Raw genomic sequence first — 11,413 nt, forward strand, 5'->3', positions numbered from 1 at the left:
TTAGAATAATCACATCCTAAAAAGTCAAACCCATAAATGTGAAGGGCTGACTATACAGATTACTGTACAGCCTTTCTGCCATCTACATATGAAAGTACAGGCACCTCTTAGCATAAAAGTATTTCAAGCAAGAAGTCCACCAACACAGATTCTTACCACATATTCACTAGCCATTTAATACCAAGAGAGATGAACGACCCACCTAGCTAATCAGCAACTAAGAATTACTATAATCCATTAATCAGATGCCTCTCCTGTCTCAGTTTATTTCCAGGAATTGTAAAGCATATATTTCTTACTATGTTACAGAGCCTTCCAATTCCAAGTTTAGAATGTCTTCTACTAAGCACAAACAATATCATCCCTCCATCAGATTTCAGAGACTTTTAAAGAGGTACTTTGACTCTGCGCATAATATCACTAAGGTACTGTGGGGTAATTACAATACATGACAAATATGACAGCCTAACAGAATGGTAGCTCTATTATGTTTGATTTCAGAAATGTTACTATATGAGTCTGAGAAAAACATATATAGAAAGGTTCTTACAGCATGTGTAAAATCCAGAGATTCATTGTGAAATGAAATCTTTTGTAGTTTGGAAAGGAATAGTCAATAATCATGAAAATATATGATAAACTAAATCTGTTGGTTTAAAGGGTGTTTTGTGTTTATTTTTTCTCTGTGGCCCAGTAATGTGATGTGTTTGTGAAGAAGTACACAACACACATAAGGTACATGTTTGTTCCTATCCTTTAAATAGCAGCTCCTAAACTAGTAGTATCTTCAAGTTTAAGTTGGTCAAATGAAAAAAAGGACAAATTTCCTGTACCTTCCATAAGCATGTAGAAGAATGAAATTCATTTCAACCGGCATGAATATCTGTTATGCTGACTGGGGATAGCGGGAGTTGTAATTATGGGCCCTTAGGTTCCGGCTGCTCTCATGGGGCATTACCATTAGAAGAGTATTTGTGGACCCCGTGATTCGCCCTTTGGTGGCCAACCTATCTTTACACACTCAACCATCTGTTAGGCCCAGAGATAATAGGATGTGTAGTCCTCAGCATAGGCTCCCCCCTTTAGAAAAGTCTCAATTAGAGACTCTGGCCCAATCCTTTTCCGTACCAGACCAGCAACTTTCACCCTCTTCAACCTCACTACATTTTTCCAGTAGGCCCCATTTATCCCCTTCTTTTGAAGTTAAGTTAGATGGTGTGTCTAGTAACCTTTTGGATCCAGGGAGCTGACTAGATTCTCTTAAGGATGCTCCAATTGAGCCAGACTCCTTGGGGGGTGAGGAACAGGCGGGGGTGGCTCCATCGAGGTCGTGTGGGGGAGGAGGAGGAATTGCCGTCAACGAATTTCCAGGGAGAAGCGCAACAGGGTTTTTGCGACCCTGGAGAAGGATAGGTAGCCTCCATGGTAGCCCCTCCCGGCTGAAGGTCCTGCTGTTTAATGCCAGATCCGTCAAAGGTAAATCATCTATTATCCAGGATCTAATCATGGATGAACATGCGGATCTGGCCTGCATCACCGAAACCTGGTTGGATGATCTGGGTGGGGTTAGTCTTACCCAGCTTTGTCCTCCGGGTTTCGGGGTGCATCAGCAGGCCAGGCCAGGAGGGCGGGGAGGTGGGGTTGCGGTGGTCTTTAGGCAGTCCATCGCCCTGGTCAGATGCGTCGCTTTGCAATCGGTCGGGTTTGAGTGTCTCCACTTGAAGGTGGGTACCCGGGACAGTTTGGGGATTCTGCTGGTGTACCGTCCACCCTGCGACACAGCAGTCTCCCTGCCTGAGCTAGCAGAGGTGGTTTCTAGCGTGGTGTTGGGTTCCCAGCGCCTGTTGGCGCTGGACGACTTCAACATTCATGCTGAGACCACCTTGACAGGTGCAGCTCAGGAATTCATGGCCGCCATGACGACCATGGGTCTGTCCCAAATAATATCGGGTCCCACTCATCAAGCTGGACATACACTCGACCTGGTTTTTGTTGCGGGCGATGGTTTGGTCGGAGTGGAAGAGCAAATTATTCTTCCATTGTCATGGTCCGACCACTATCTAATCAGTTTAAGACTAACCGTCTCTTCCAACCTCCGCAGGGGTGGTGGACCAATTAAGATGGTCCGCCCCAGGAGACTTATGGATCCTGAGAGATTCCTGAGGTCTCTTGGGGATCTGTCTACCATGGAAGCTGACGATCCTGTCGATGCCCTGGTCACTCGTTATAATGGCGAGTTGTCCAGGGCAATAGACACGATCGCTCCTGAGCGTCCCCTCTCCCTGCGTGGAGTTGCCCCAGCTCCCTGGTTTACTGGGGAGCTGGCGGAGATGAAACGTGCGAGAAGGAGACTAGAGTGCCGCTGGCGGACAACTCGTGCCGTATCTGACCTAGCACGGTCTAGAGCCGCTATTAGGGCCTATTCCGCGGCGTTGCAGGCAGCCAGGAAAGTTTTCTCGACTGCCCACATCGCGTCTGCAACAAATAGATCTTCAGAGTTGTTTTGAGTTGTTGGGGAGCTCCTCCACCCTCCTCAGGTCGGGGGAGCACCCGACATCTCGTCAACTCGGCGTAGCGAGTTCGCTCACCATTTTGCAGACAAAGTCGCTCTGATTCGTTCCGACTTAGACGCCGGCCTTGATGCATTGGCAGGTGAGGTAACCGAGGCATCTGTCTGTTCGATCTTGTGGGATTCGTTTCAGCTTGTGCAGCCTGATGATGTGGATAAGATTCTTGGAGCGGTGAGGGCGACCACCTGTGCCCTTGACCCTTGCCCATCTTGGCTCTTAAAACAAGCCAGTGGAGGGCTAGTTGATTGGTTTGTGAGAATAATCAATGCCTCTTTGAAGCAGGGCATATTTCCATCTGGCCTAAAACAAGCTGTGGTGAGGCCTGTTTTGAAGAAAGCCTCATTGGATCCGGCTAACCTCAGTAACTACAGACCAATCTCTAACCTTCCATTCTTGGGCAAGGTCTTGGAGCGGGTGGTTGCTTCCCAGCTCCAGGGATTCTTGGAAGATACGGATTTTCTGAACCAATCGCAGTCTGGTTTCAGACCTGGCTACAGTACCGAGACGCCTTTGGTCGCCTTGGTGGATGACCTCCGCAGAGAGCTGGACAGGGGGAGTGTGACCCTGCTGGTTCTCTTGGACATCTCAGCGGCTTTCGATACCATCGACCATGGTATCCTTCTGGGACGGCTCTCTGGGATGGGCCTTGGGGGCACTGCATTGCAGTGGCTCCAGTCCTTCCTAGAGGGCCGTTCCCAGTTGGTGAAGCTGGGGGACACCTGCTCGGACCCCTGGCCATTGACCTGTGGGGTCCCGCAAGGTTCCATTTTGTCCCCCAAAAGCTCAATCCTGACAAGACAGAGGTCCTCCAGGTCAGTTGTACGTCTGATCGGGGTATTGGGTGGCAACCTGTGCTTGACGGGGTCGCACTCCCCCTGAAGGCGCAGGTCCGCAGCTTGGGGGTCCTCCTGGACTCTGCGCTGACACTTGAGGCCCAGGTGTCGGCCGTGGCTGGGAGGGCCTTTGCACAACTAAAACTTGTGCGCCAGCTGCGACCATACCTCGAGAAGTCAGATCTGACCATGGTGGTCCATGCCTTAGTTACCTCTAGACTGGATTACTGCAATGCGCTCTACGTGGGGCTGCCTTTGAAGACGGCTCGGAAACTACAACTAGTACAACGATCGGCAGCCAGCTTTCTAACTGGGGCAGATTACAGGGTGCGCTCAACGCCGCTGTTTAAAGAGCTCCACTGGCTGCCATTTATTTTCCGAGCCCAATTCAAGGTGCAGGTTATCACCTACAAAGCCCTTAACGGTTTGGGACCCACCTACCTTCGAGACCGCATTTCCCCCTATGAACCCGCACGACCTCTTCGCTCGTCGGGGGAGGCCCTCCTCTCGCTTCCACCAACTTCACAGTTGCAGTTGGTGGGGACGAGGGAGAGGGCCTTCTCCGCCGTGGCCCCCCAGCTGTGGAACTCGCTCCCCAGGGAGATTAGGCAGGCCCCTACCCTACTTTCTTTCAGGAAGAGCCTGAAAACTTGGCTGTTCCAGAAGGCCTTTGTTGACTGATCCTTGTGGGATCATGTTATTTACCTATTAAGCAGTAGACCCTCCGGATTGTTTTTAGGATTCATTCAGCACTTTAAGTATTACACTTGCTGTATAATTATCCCTCCCTGATAACTTGATATTGCTTTGCACCTTGGCCTGGATCTTTTGACCCAAATCGGGATTTTAATATTATTGTGTATATTGACTTTTATGACTGTTTTTAATCATGTTGAAGTTTTACTGCTCGGTTTAATGTTTTATCTGATTTGTGCTGTCGTGTCTGGGCATGGCCCCATGTAAGCCGCCCCGAGTCCCTCTGGGGAGATGGGGCGGGATATGAGAATAAAATTATTATTATTATTATTATTATTATTATTATTATTATTATTATTATTATTATTATTATTATATAATCCAACAATCTATAGGTCCCAAGATTAAGAAAGGGCTAGTTTACTGGTTATAATACTGAAAATGTTTAATTTTGTGTTGAGTACAAATTTAGTAGCCAAAGACATATAGAAATTCCATGTGAACAAGTCATTTGGTTTGCAGAGGAAGGACAAAATGTTCTGCCATTTTTCTGAACTCAGCATGGAAATACATCCCTTCTTGTTCACAATATTTTGTGAGCCAATTTTTATTTAAAAGGCTGCACTACACAATAATAAATACATATGTTTGTATGCCATATTAAATATAAGGGTCTGTGCTTTATACTGTGATACATCTGCATTTTCAAAAGCATACAACTTTTTGTCATAAAAAGTGGGGGTTTTTTCAACCTTGTCTGGAAACTGCATTGTAGTTTTTTTTGCCAACATGTCTCCCAAACCCTCTTCCATAATTAGGATCACACTTTTGGTATGTGTTCTCATTAACAAGAGCCTGATAAGATTACAAAAATTGTAATAACGTTCAGTTCTCTATTAGCCTCAGTCACACAATGGGGATCTTTCTGGACACAATTGTGCAACTATATGATACTCTTACTACCACTTTGTTAAAGCAGAAGCTTACTGCCAGGTAATCATACCTGTATATCCCTTTATCTTTCATCCAAAACATACCTGAAATCCATTGTCTATATCTGAGCTTGATGATCTAGGTATATCTGTTCAGACTTGTTGGACAGAAACCTAAAAGTTTAGGGAATTAAATCAGGTATTTCCCAGATCACAACACCCACCCAAGGAAGAAGAGGGTGAAACCAGCTGCACAACCTGAATTAGGAATAATCTACAGGACAGAGGCAAAAAAGAATACAAGAGAAGACGGGTAGGGGTTCTCACATTCCCAACCAAGAGCATAAGGGCCACATCACATCCTAGAACAATGATGCCTGGCTGGCAAGCCAGCTTTTGCTTAGATAGAAATCCAATTCCAAGAAGCAACAGAGTACACAACAGAGATACAGACAAAGGAAACAGAACCTGTGGCAGACCCTGGCACCAGCTTTGTTCTCATACTTACAAAAACCAAAGCAGTATTTTAAGGCCTAATACTACAATCAAAAACATGATGAAGCTGCTCACTCTCTAGTGTGACATGTTTTATCTATTACTCCACTGTACATGAGACAGAGAAAAAAGTATCTACATTTAAAAAACCCATGATAGGGTTGCCTTACGCAAAAAAAAGTGGCCCCTATGGGTATTTCTGTGGTCAAACTGGGCAAGGAAATAGGAAATAACAAATAATATTTTTATCCTTTATCAATCTACTAACACTTCATTATAGCAAACAGTTGTCATTTTGTTGGCACAAGGTTTTAAAAAAATGCAAAAAAAGGTCTGACTCGTATACTTTATTAGGACAAATTCTGTTACTGTAACTCTAGATAAGCTTTCAAGTTACAGGATAATGTAGTAGCCATTTTCGTTAAAGATGTAACCTGTTCTAGATACCCTAAAAAGGTAAAGGTAAAGGTTTCCCCTGATGTTAAGTCCAGTCGTGTCCAACTCTGGGGGTTGGTGCTCATCTCCATTTTTAAGCCGAAGAGCCGGCGTTGTCCGTAGACACCTCCAAGGTCATGTGGCTGGTATGACTACATGGAGCGCCATTACCGGTAGGAATAAGCTAAGCATAATTATGACTGAAACCATAAATGGGCTGCAAATGAGTATTCACAAATGAGGACAGCGAAAGCACTCCTTTTGAATAATATCCTGAAATTCCATTTTCCCAAAGAGCATGTTCTCATGGACAGCAGGAGCATGAATGCAAGAACATTCACCCACTAGGCAGTTGCTACAAAGCTCTCAGAGCAGCAGAAATTGTTTGAATAAAAGTGCTTTATTCTTGGAAGAAGGTCTTCAGAGGCTGATATGGGGAATATGCAACCTTACATATGAGGGACTTGTATTTACAAACTATGTGAAATATTGGCACATAATTTTCTCTCCCTAGTTATTTTCTAAAGCAGTGGTTCCCAACCTGTGATCCAGGAAATACCAGTGGTCCGCAAGAATTAAGGTATGGTCTGTGGCCCCACTGTTACTACTACAGATAATAACACAGCTCAACCAACTTTTTTTTTCTTGGTGCCTTCGTTTTTGGGCCTGTTCCTGGGGTTATTTGGGGTGCTGATTCAGAAAATTGCACTGGATAGACCACATCAGCTCTAGACTATTAAATATGGTTTTCTGTGGGCAAGCAGATGGCAACTACTGGATGGCATATGTTTTGTATCATAAAAGCTGATGTGGTCTATCTAATGCAATTTTCTAAATCAGCACCCCAAATAACCAAACCAAAGTTGACCAAAAACTGTTTCGTAACCCTTTTGGTACTAATGTTGGAAAGTGGTCAAAGTGGTCCCTGGCCAAGTGGTACCTGGTCAAAAAAAGGTTGGGAACTACTGTTCTAAAGCACTGCTTCTTCAACTGTGGTTCTTAACACCCTTAGCTCAATGTTTGGGTCCCCAAAATGTGGCAACAGTAAAAGGTTTCTGAATTTCACCCTTTTACACCCTGTTAGCAACAACATGCAGTGTTCACAGTGGATTCTACAGAAAATGCTTCACAAAAAGAAAACTCAACCTCTTTAGCAAGCCTTGAAAATGCTGGTTTGTTATCACAGAAAAATAGAATCATCGAGTTGGAAGAGATCACATGGGCCATCGAGTTCAACCCCCTGCAACGCGGGAAAAGCACTATCAAAGTACCCCTGACAGATGGCCATCCAATCTGAGTCATTGTTTGGTTTGTATATCTATTTATATCCCTTTAATGTATAAAATCCCAGAGCCCCCAGTGGCGCAGTAGACTAAACCACTGAGCTGCTGAACTTGCTGACCAAAAGGCTGGTGATTTGAATCCGGGGAACGGAGTGAGTTCTCGCTGTTAACTCCAGCTTCCGCCAACCTACCAGTTCGTAAACATACAAGTGTGAGTAGATCAATAGGTACCACTCTGGTGGGAAAGTAACGGCGCTCCATGCAGTCATGCTGGTCACATGACCTTGGAGGTGTCTGTGGACAATGCTGGCTTTTCAGCTTAGAAATGGAGATGAGCACCAACCCGCAGAGTCAGACATGACTGGACTTAATGTCAGGGGAAAACCTTTACATAATGTATAAAAAATCACATTAAAAATTTCTCAGGCAGAAAGGGGCTGCATATGAAAAAAAATTAAGAAGCCCAGGTCTAAAAGGCACAATTGAATAGGTTATCTACAACAGAAGTAGTAGAATAATTTCTTGTGCACTTTAATATATACATTTCATAGGAATACCTTTTAATATAGGTCTTTTACATAATGTTTTATAATTATGTGTTTTTAACTATGCTGTGCCCTGCCTAGAGGAGAGGCAGGTAAAAAATAACAATTATTATGATGTGTTGTTGAAGGCTTTCATGGCAGGAATCACTGGGTTGCTGTGAGTTTTCCAGGTTGTATGGCCATGTTCCAGAAGAATTCTCTCCTGATGTTTCACCCTCATCTATGGCAGGCATCCTCAGGGGTTGTAAGGTATGTTGGAAACTAGGCAAGGGAGGTTTATATATGTATCTGTGGTATGTCCTGGGTGAGGGAAATAATTCTTTTCTGTTTGAGTCAAGTGTGAATGCTGCAATAGACCAACTTGATTAACATTTAATAGCCTGACAGCTTCAAAGCCTGGCTGTTCCCTGCCTGGGGGAATCCTTTGTTGGGGGGTGTTAACTGGCCCTGATTGTTTCATGTCTTGAATTCCCCTGTCTTCTGAGCATAGTTGTTTATTTACTGTCCTGATTTTAAAGTTTTTTAAACAAAGGATTTCCACAAGCAGGGAACAGCCAGGCTTTGAAGCTGCCAGGCTATTCCATCCTAACCAAGGTGGTCAATTTAAACATTCACACTTGCCTCCAACCAGGCATGTAGCCGGGGTTGGTCCGCAAGAAGGCTTTACATTTATTATTTAAACTGTTATGTTTATTCATATCATGATCTGATCACAATGCTCAATATATCCCATATGCAAGGGGGTTTTGAGATAACAATACAAAAGGTTTGCTAGAGTAGATCCTTTCTCACCCAGTGTCAGCCCCCCCCCAACTAAAATCCCCCCCCAATCAAAATCCTGGCTACGGGCCTGCCTCCAACAGATAAAGAGTTCTTTCTCTCACTCTGGACATTTCACAGATATATAAATCCCACTTGCCTACTTTCAAACAGACCTCACAACCTCCGAGGATGCCTGCCATAGATCAGGAGATAATGCTTCCGGAACATGGCCATACAGTCCGGAAAACTCACAGCAACCCAGTGATTCTGGCCATGAAATCCTTCGACAATACATGATCGATTCATCTTAGAGTTCTCATAAGTCAGAAATGTTCATCCATCTCAGTCAGAGGCGGTCCAACCATAAGGCGAACTAGGCACTCGCCTGTGGCGCCATCGTCCCGGGGGCGCCATCGTCCTGGGAGGAGGACTCCACTCTCCACCTCCTTCTCCTTCGGGCCTTCCGGTGGCCACGCTGGGCCTTCCGGCCGGCGCGGACCCACCTTCGCACCACGTGAGCCCACCTTTGGGGCCTTCAGAGATTGTGAGGTCTGTGGGAACTTGGAAGTTAGGTATGTGGGGTTTATATATCTGTAGAAGGTCCAGGGTGGGAGAAAGAACTCTTCTTTGAAGCAGGTGTGAATGTTGTAATTAATCACCTTGATTAGCAGTTAATGGCCCTGTGGATTCAAGGCCTGGCTTCTTCTTGCCTGGGAGAATATTTTTTTCGGAGGTGTTAGCTGTCCCTGATTGTTTACTGTCTGGATTTCTTCTGTTTTCAGAGTGTTGTTCTTTATTTATTGTCCTGATTTTAGAGTTTTTTTTAATACTGAGGGCTATCTGGGTTATCTAAGTCCACACTACCCAATATCCCTGTTCAATGTTTAGTGCTAAATTCGCAAATATAGTAATTCCTACATAACATTACCATGCATTGAACTGCTTTTTCTATTGATTTGTTGTAAAACATGATGTTTTGGTGCTTAATTTGTAAAATTATAATGCAATTTGATATTTAATAGGCTTTTCCTTAATCCTTCCTTATTATCCAACATTTTCGCTTATACAACTCTTTTATTTTTTGGCAGGAGCCCCAAAATTCTGTTTGCCTACACACTTGAAAATTACCTAGGGCCGGCTCTGATCTCAGTACATGAGATATCATCTGAAGATATGCCAATGAAAACTAGGACTTGGAAGGTAAAAAAGCTGCAAGGCTTTTCAATGCTAATCAAGGCAATTAATCGCGACAGTCACACTTCCCTCCAACAGACAAGAGTTCTTTTTCCCAACCTGGACCTTCCACAGATATATAAAGATGCAGGCGAAACGTCAGGAGATAATGCTTCTGGAACATGGCCATACAGCCCGGAAAACACACAGCAACCCAGTGATTCTGGCCACGAAAGCCTTCGACAACACAATGCATTAACTTGTTCGTCCTGTTCGAAATGTACCTCTCACTTGAAATGTTTTTGTTCTTCACATGAGCTTGGCAATAACTTTGGTAACTGCTTTTTATCTTGAACGTGCTGTATATCTTATAGCACTTTGTCACGGCCTTTGCGAGGCACCAAAAACGTATTGAGAGTTGTAGTTTGGTGAAACCCCGGCCCCCTTGGGGAGAAGGCGAAAGGCCTTGCAGAACTACATCTCCCAGGACCCCACCGCCTTGAGCAGGCCGCGCGCGCAAGGCACCCTGGGGCTTGTAGTCGCCCGGCCCCGCCCAAGAGACAGCCCAAGGAGGCTCCCCACCTGCTCCACCGAGGTCAGGGTCCGGGCCCCGTCGTCCTGGAGCCGCTCCCTGCCGGGCTCCGTGCCGCCTCCTCGTCGTGGGCGCCTCCCGTCGGCGCTTGGGTGAGAGGGAGCGGCGGCCGCCATAATCCCGAGGAGGCACCCGCTTCTCTGCGCGGCTGGGGCTTGGCAGGCGAGAGGCAGCGGGAACACAGCCCGGCTACGGCGCGGCGCGGCGGACAAGAAGGCGCGGCGCGTGTCGCTCGCGACCCCTCTCCGGCTGAAGTCTACTTGGAGGACAGAGCGGCAGAGCAAGCGGCCCGCTATCGCCCCCACGCGGTGCTCACTGGGATTTGTCCATTGATACAAGCCGCTTGCCTCTTGAATTCATGCCGTTTGATATCAATGTGTTGTCGAAGGCTTTCATGGCCGGAATCACTGGGTTGCTGTGACTTTTCCGGGATGTATGGCCATTTTCCAGAAGCATTCTCTCCTGACGTTTCGCCCACCGCTACGGCAGGCATCCTCAGAGGTTGTGAGATCTGTTGGAAAAGTAGTCAAGTGGGGTTTATATATCTGTGGAATGTCCAGGGTGGGAGAACGAACTTGTCTGTGAATGTTGCAGTTGGCCAGCTTAATTAGCATTTAATGGCCTTGCAGCTTCAAAGCCTGGCTGCTTCTTGCCTAGGGGAATACTTTATGGGGAAGTGTTAGCTGGCCCTGATTGTTTTTTTTGTCTGGAATTCCCGTTTTCTGAATGCTGTTCTTTATATACTGTCCTGATTTTAGAGTTTTTATTTTGTTCATTTTCATGGTTTCCTCCTTTCTGTTGAAATTGAATATTTCAATTGGCCATATTGATTAGCATTGAATAGCCTTTTGTCTTCAAAGTCTGGCTGCTTATTGCCTGGGGGAATCCTTTGTTGGGAGGTGTTAGCTGGCCCTGATTAATTCATGTCTGGAATTCCTCTGTTTAGTTTCCAACAGACCCTACAGCCTCTGAGAATGCCTGCCATAGATGCAGGCAAAATGTCAGGAAAGGATGCTTCTGGAACATGGCCATACAGCTTGGAAAACTCACAGCAGCATGTTTGATATCATTTTTACTTGCCTTATCTCAATGTTCTG

The 11,413-nt window shown here is 45.6% G+C and overlaps 1 protein-coding gene across 2 annotated transcripts in view; it reads right to left on the minus strand.

Annotated features, from left to right (window-relative positions):
• fntb (farnesyltransferase, CAAX box, beta) overlaps positions 1-10,567 on the minus strand; it is a 30,104-nt gene extending 19,537 nt beyond the window's left edge. Inside the window, exon 1 of one of the 2 annotated variants that reach the window (XM_062967207.1) lies at positions 10,307-10,567. In XM_062967207.1, the coding sequence (XP_062823277.1) occupies positions 10,307-10,432 (126 nt within the window). In that variant the 5' untranslated portion in view covers positions 10,433-10,567. The remainder of the gene's footprint in view (positions 1-10,306) is intronic. The other variant, XM_008111613.3, reaches the window with a different exon arrangement.
• Between the last annotated feature and the right edge of the window lie 846 nt (positions 10,568-11,413).

This window comes from Anolis carolinensis, chromosome 1 (assembly GCF_035594765.1).
Source record: "Anolis carolinensis isolate JA03-04 chromosome 1, rAnoCar3.1.pri, whole genome shotgun sequence".
NCBI classification, from domain to species: Eukaryota; Metazoa; Chordata; class Lepidosauria; order Squamata; family Dactyloidae; genus Anolis; species Anolis carolinensis.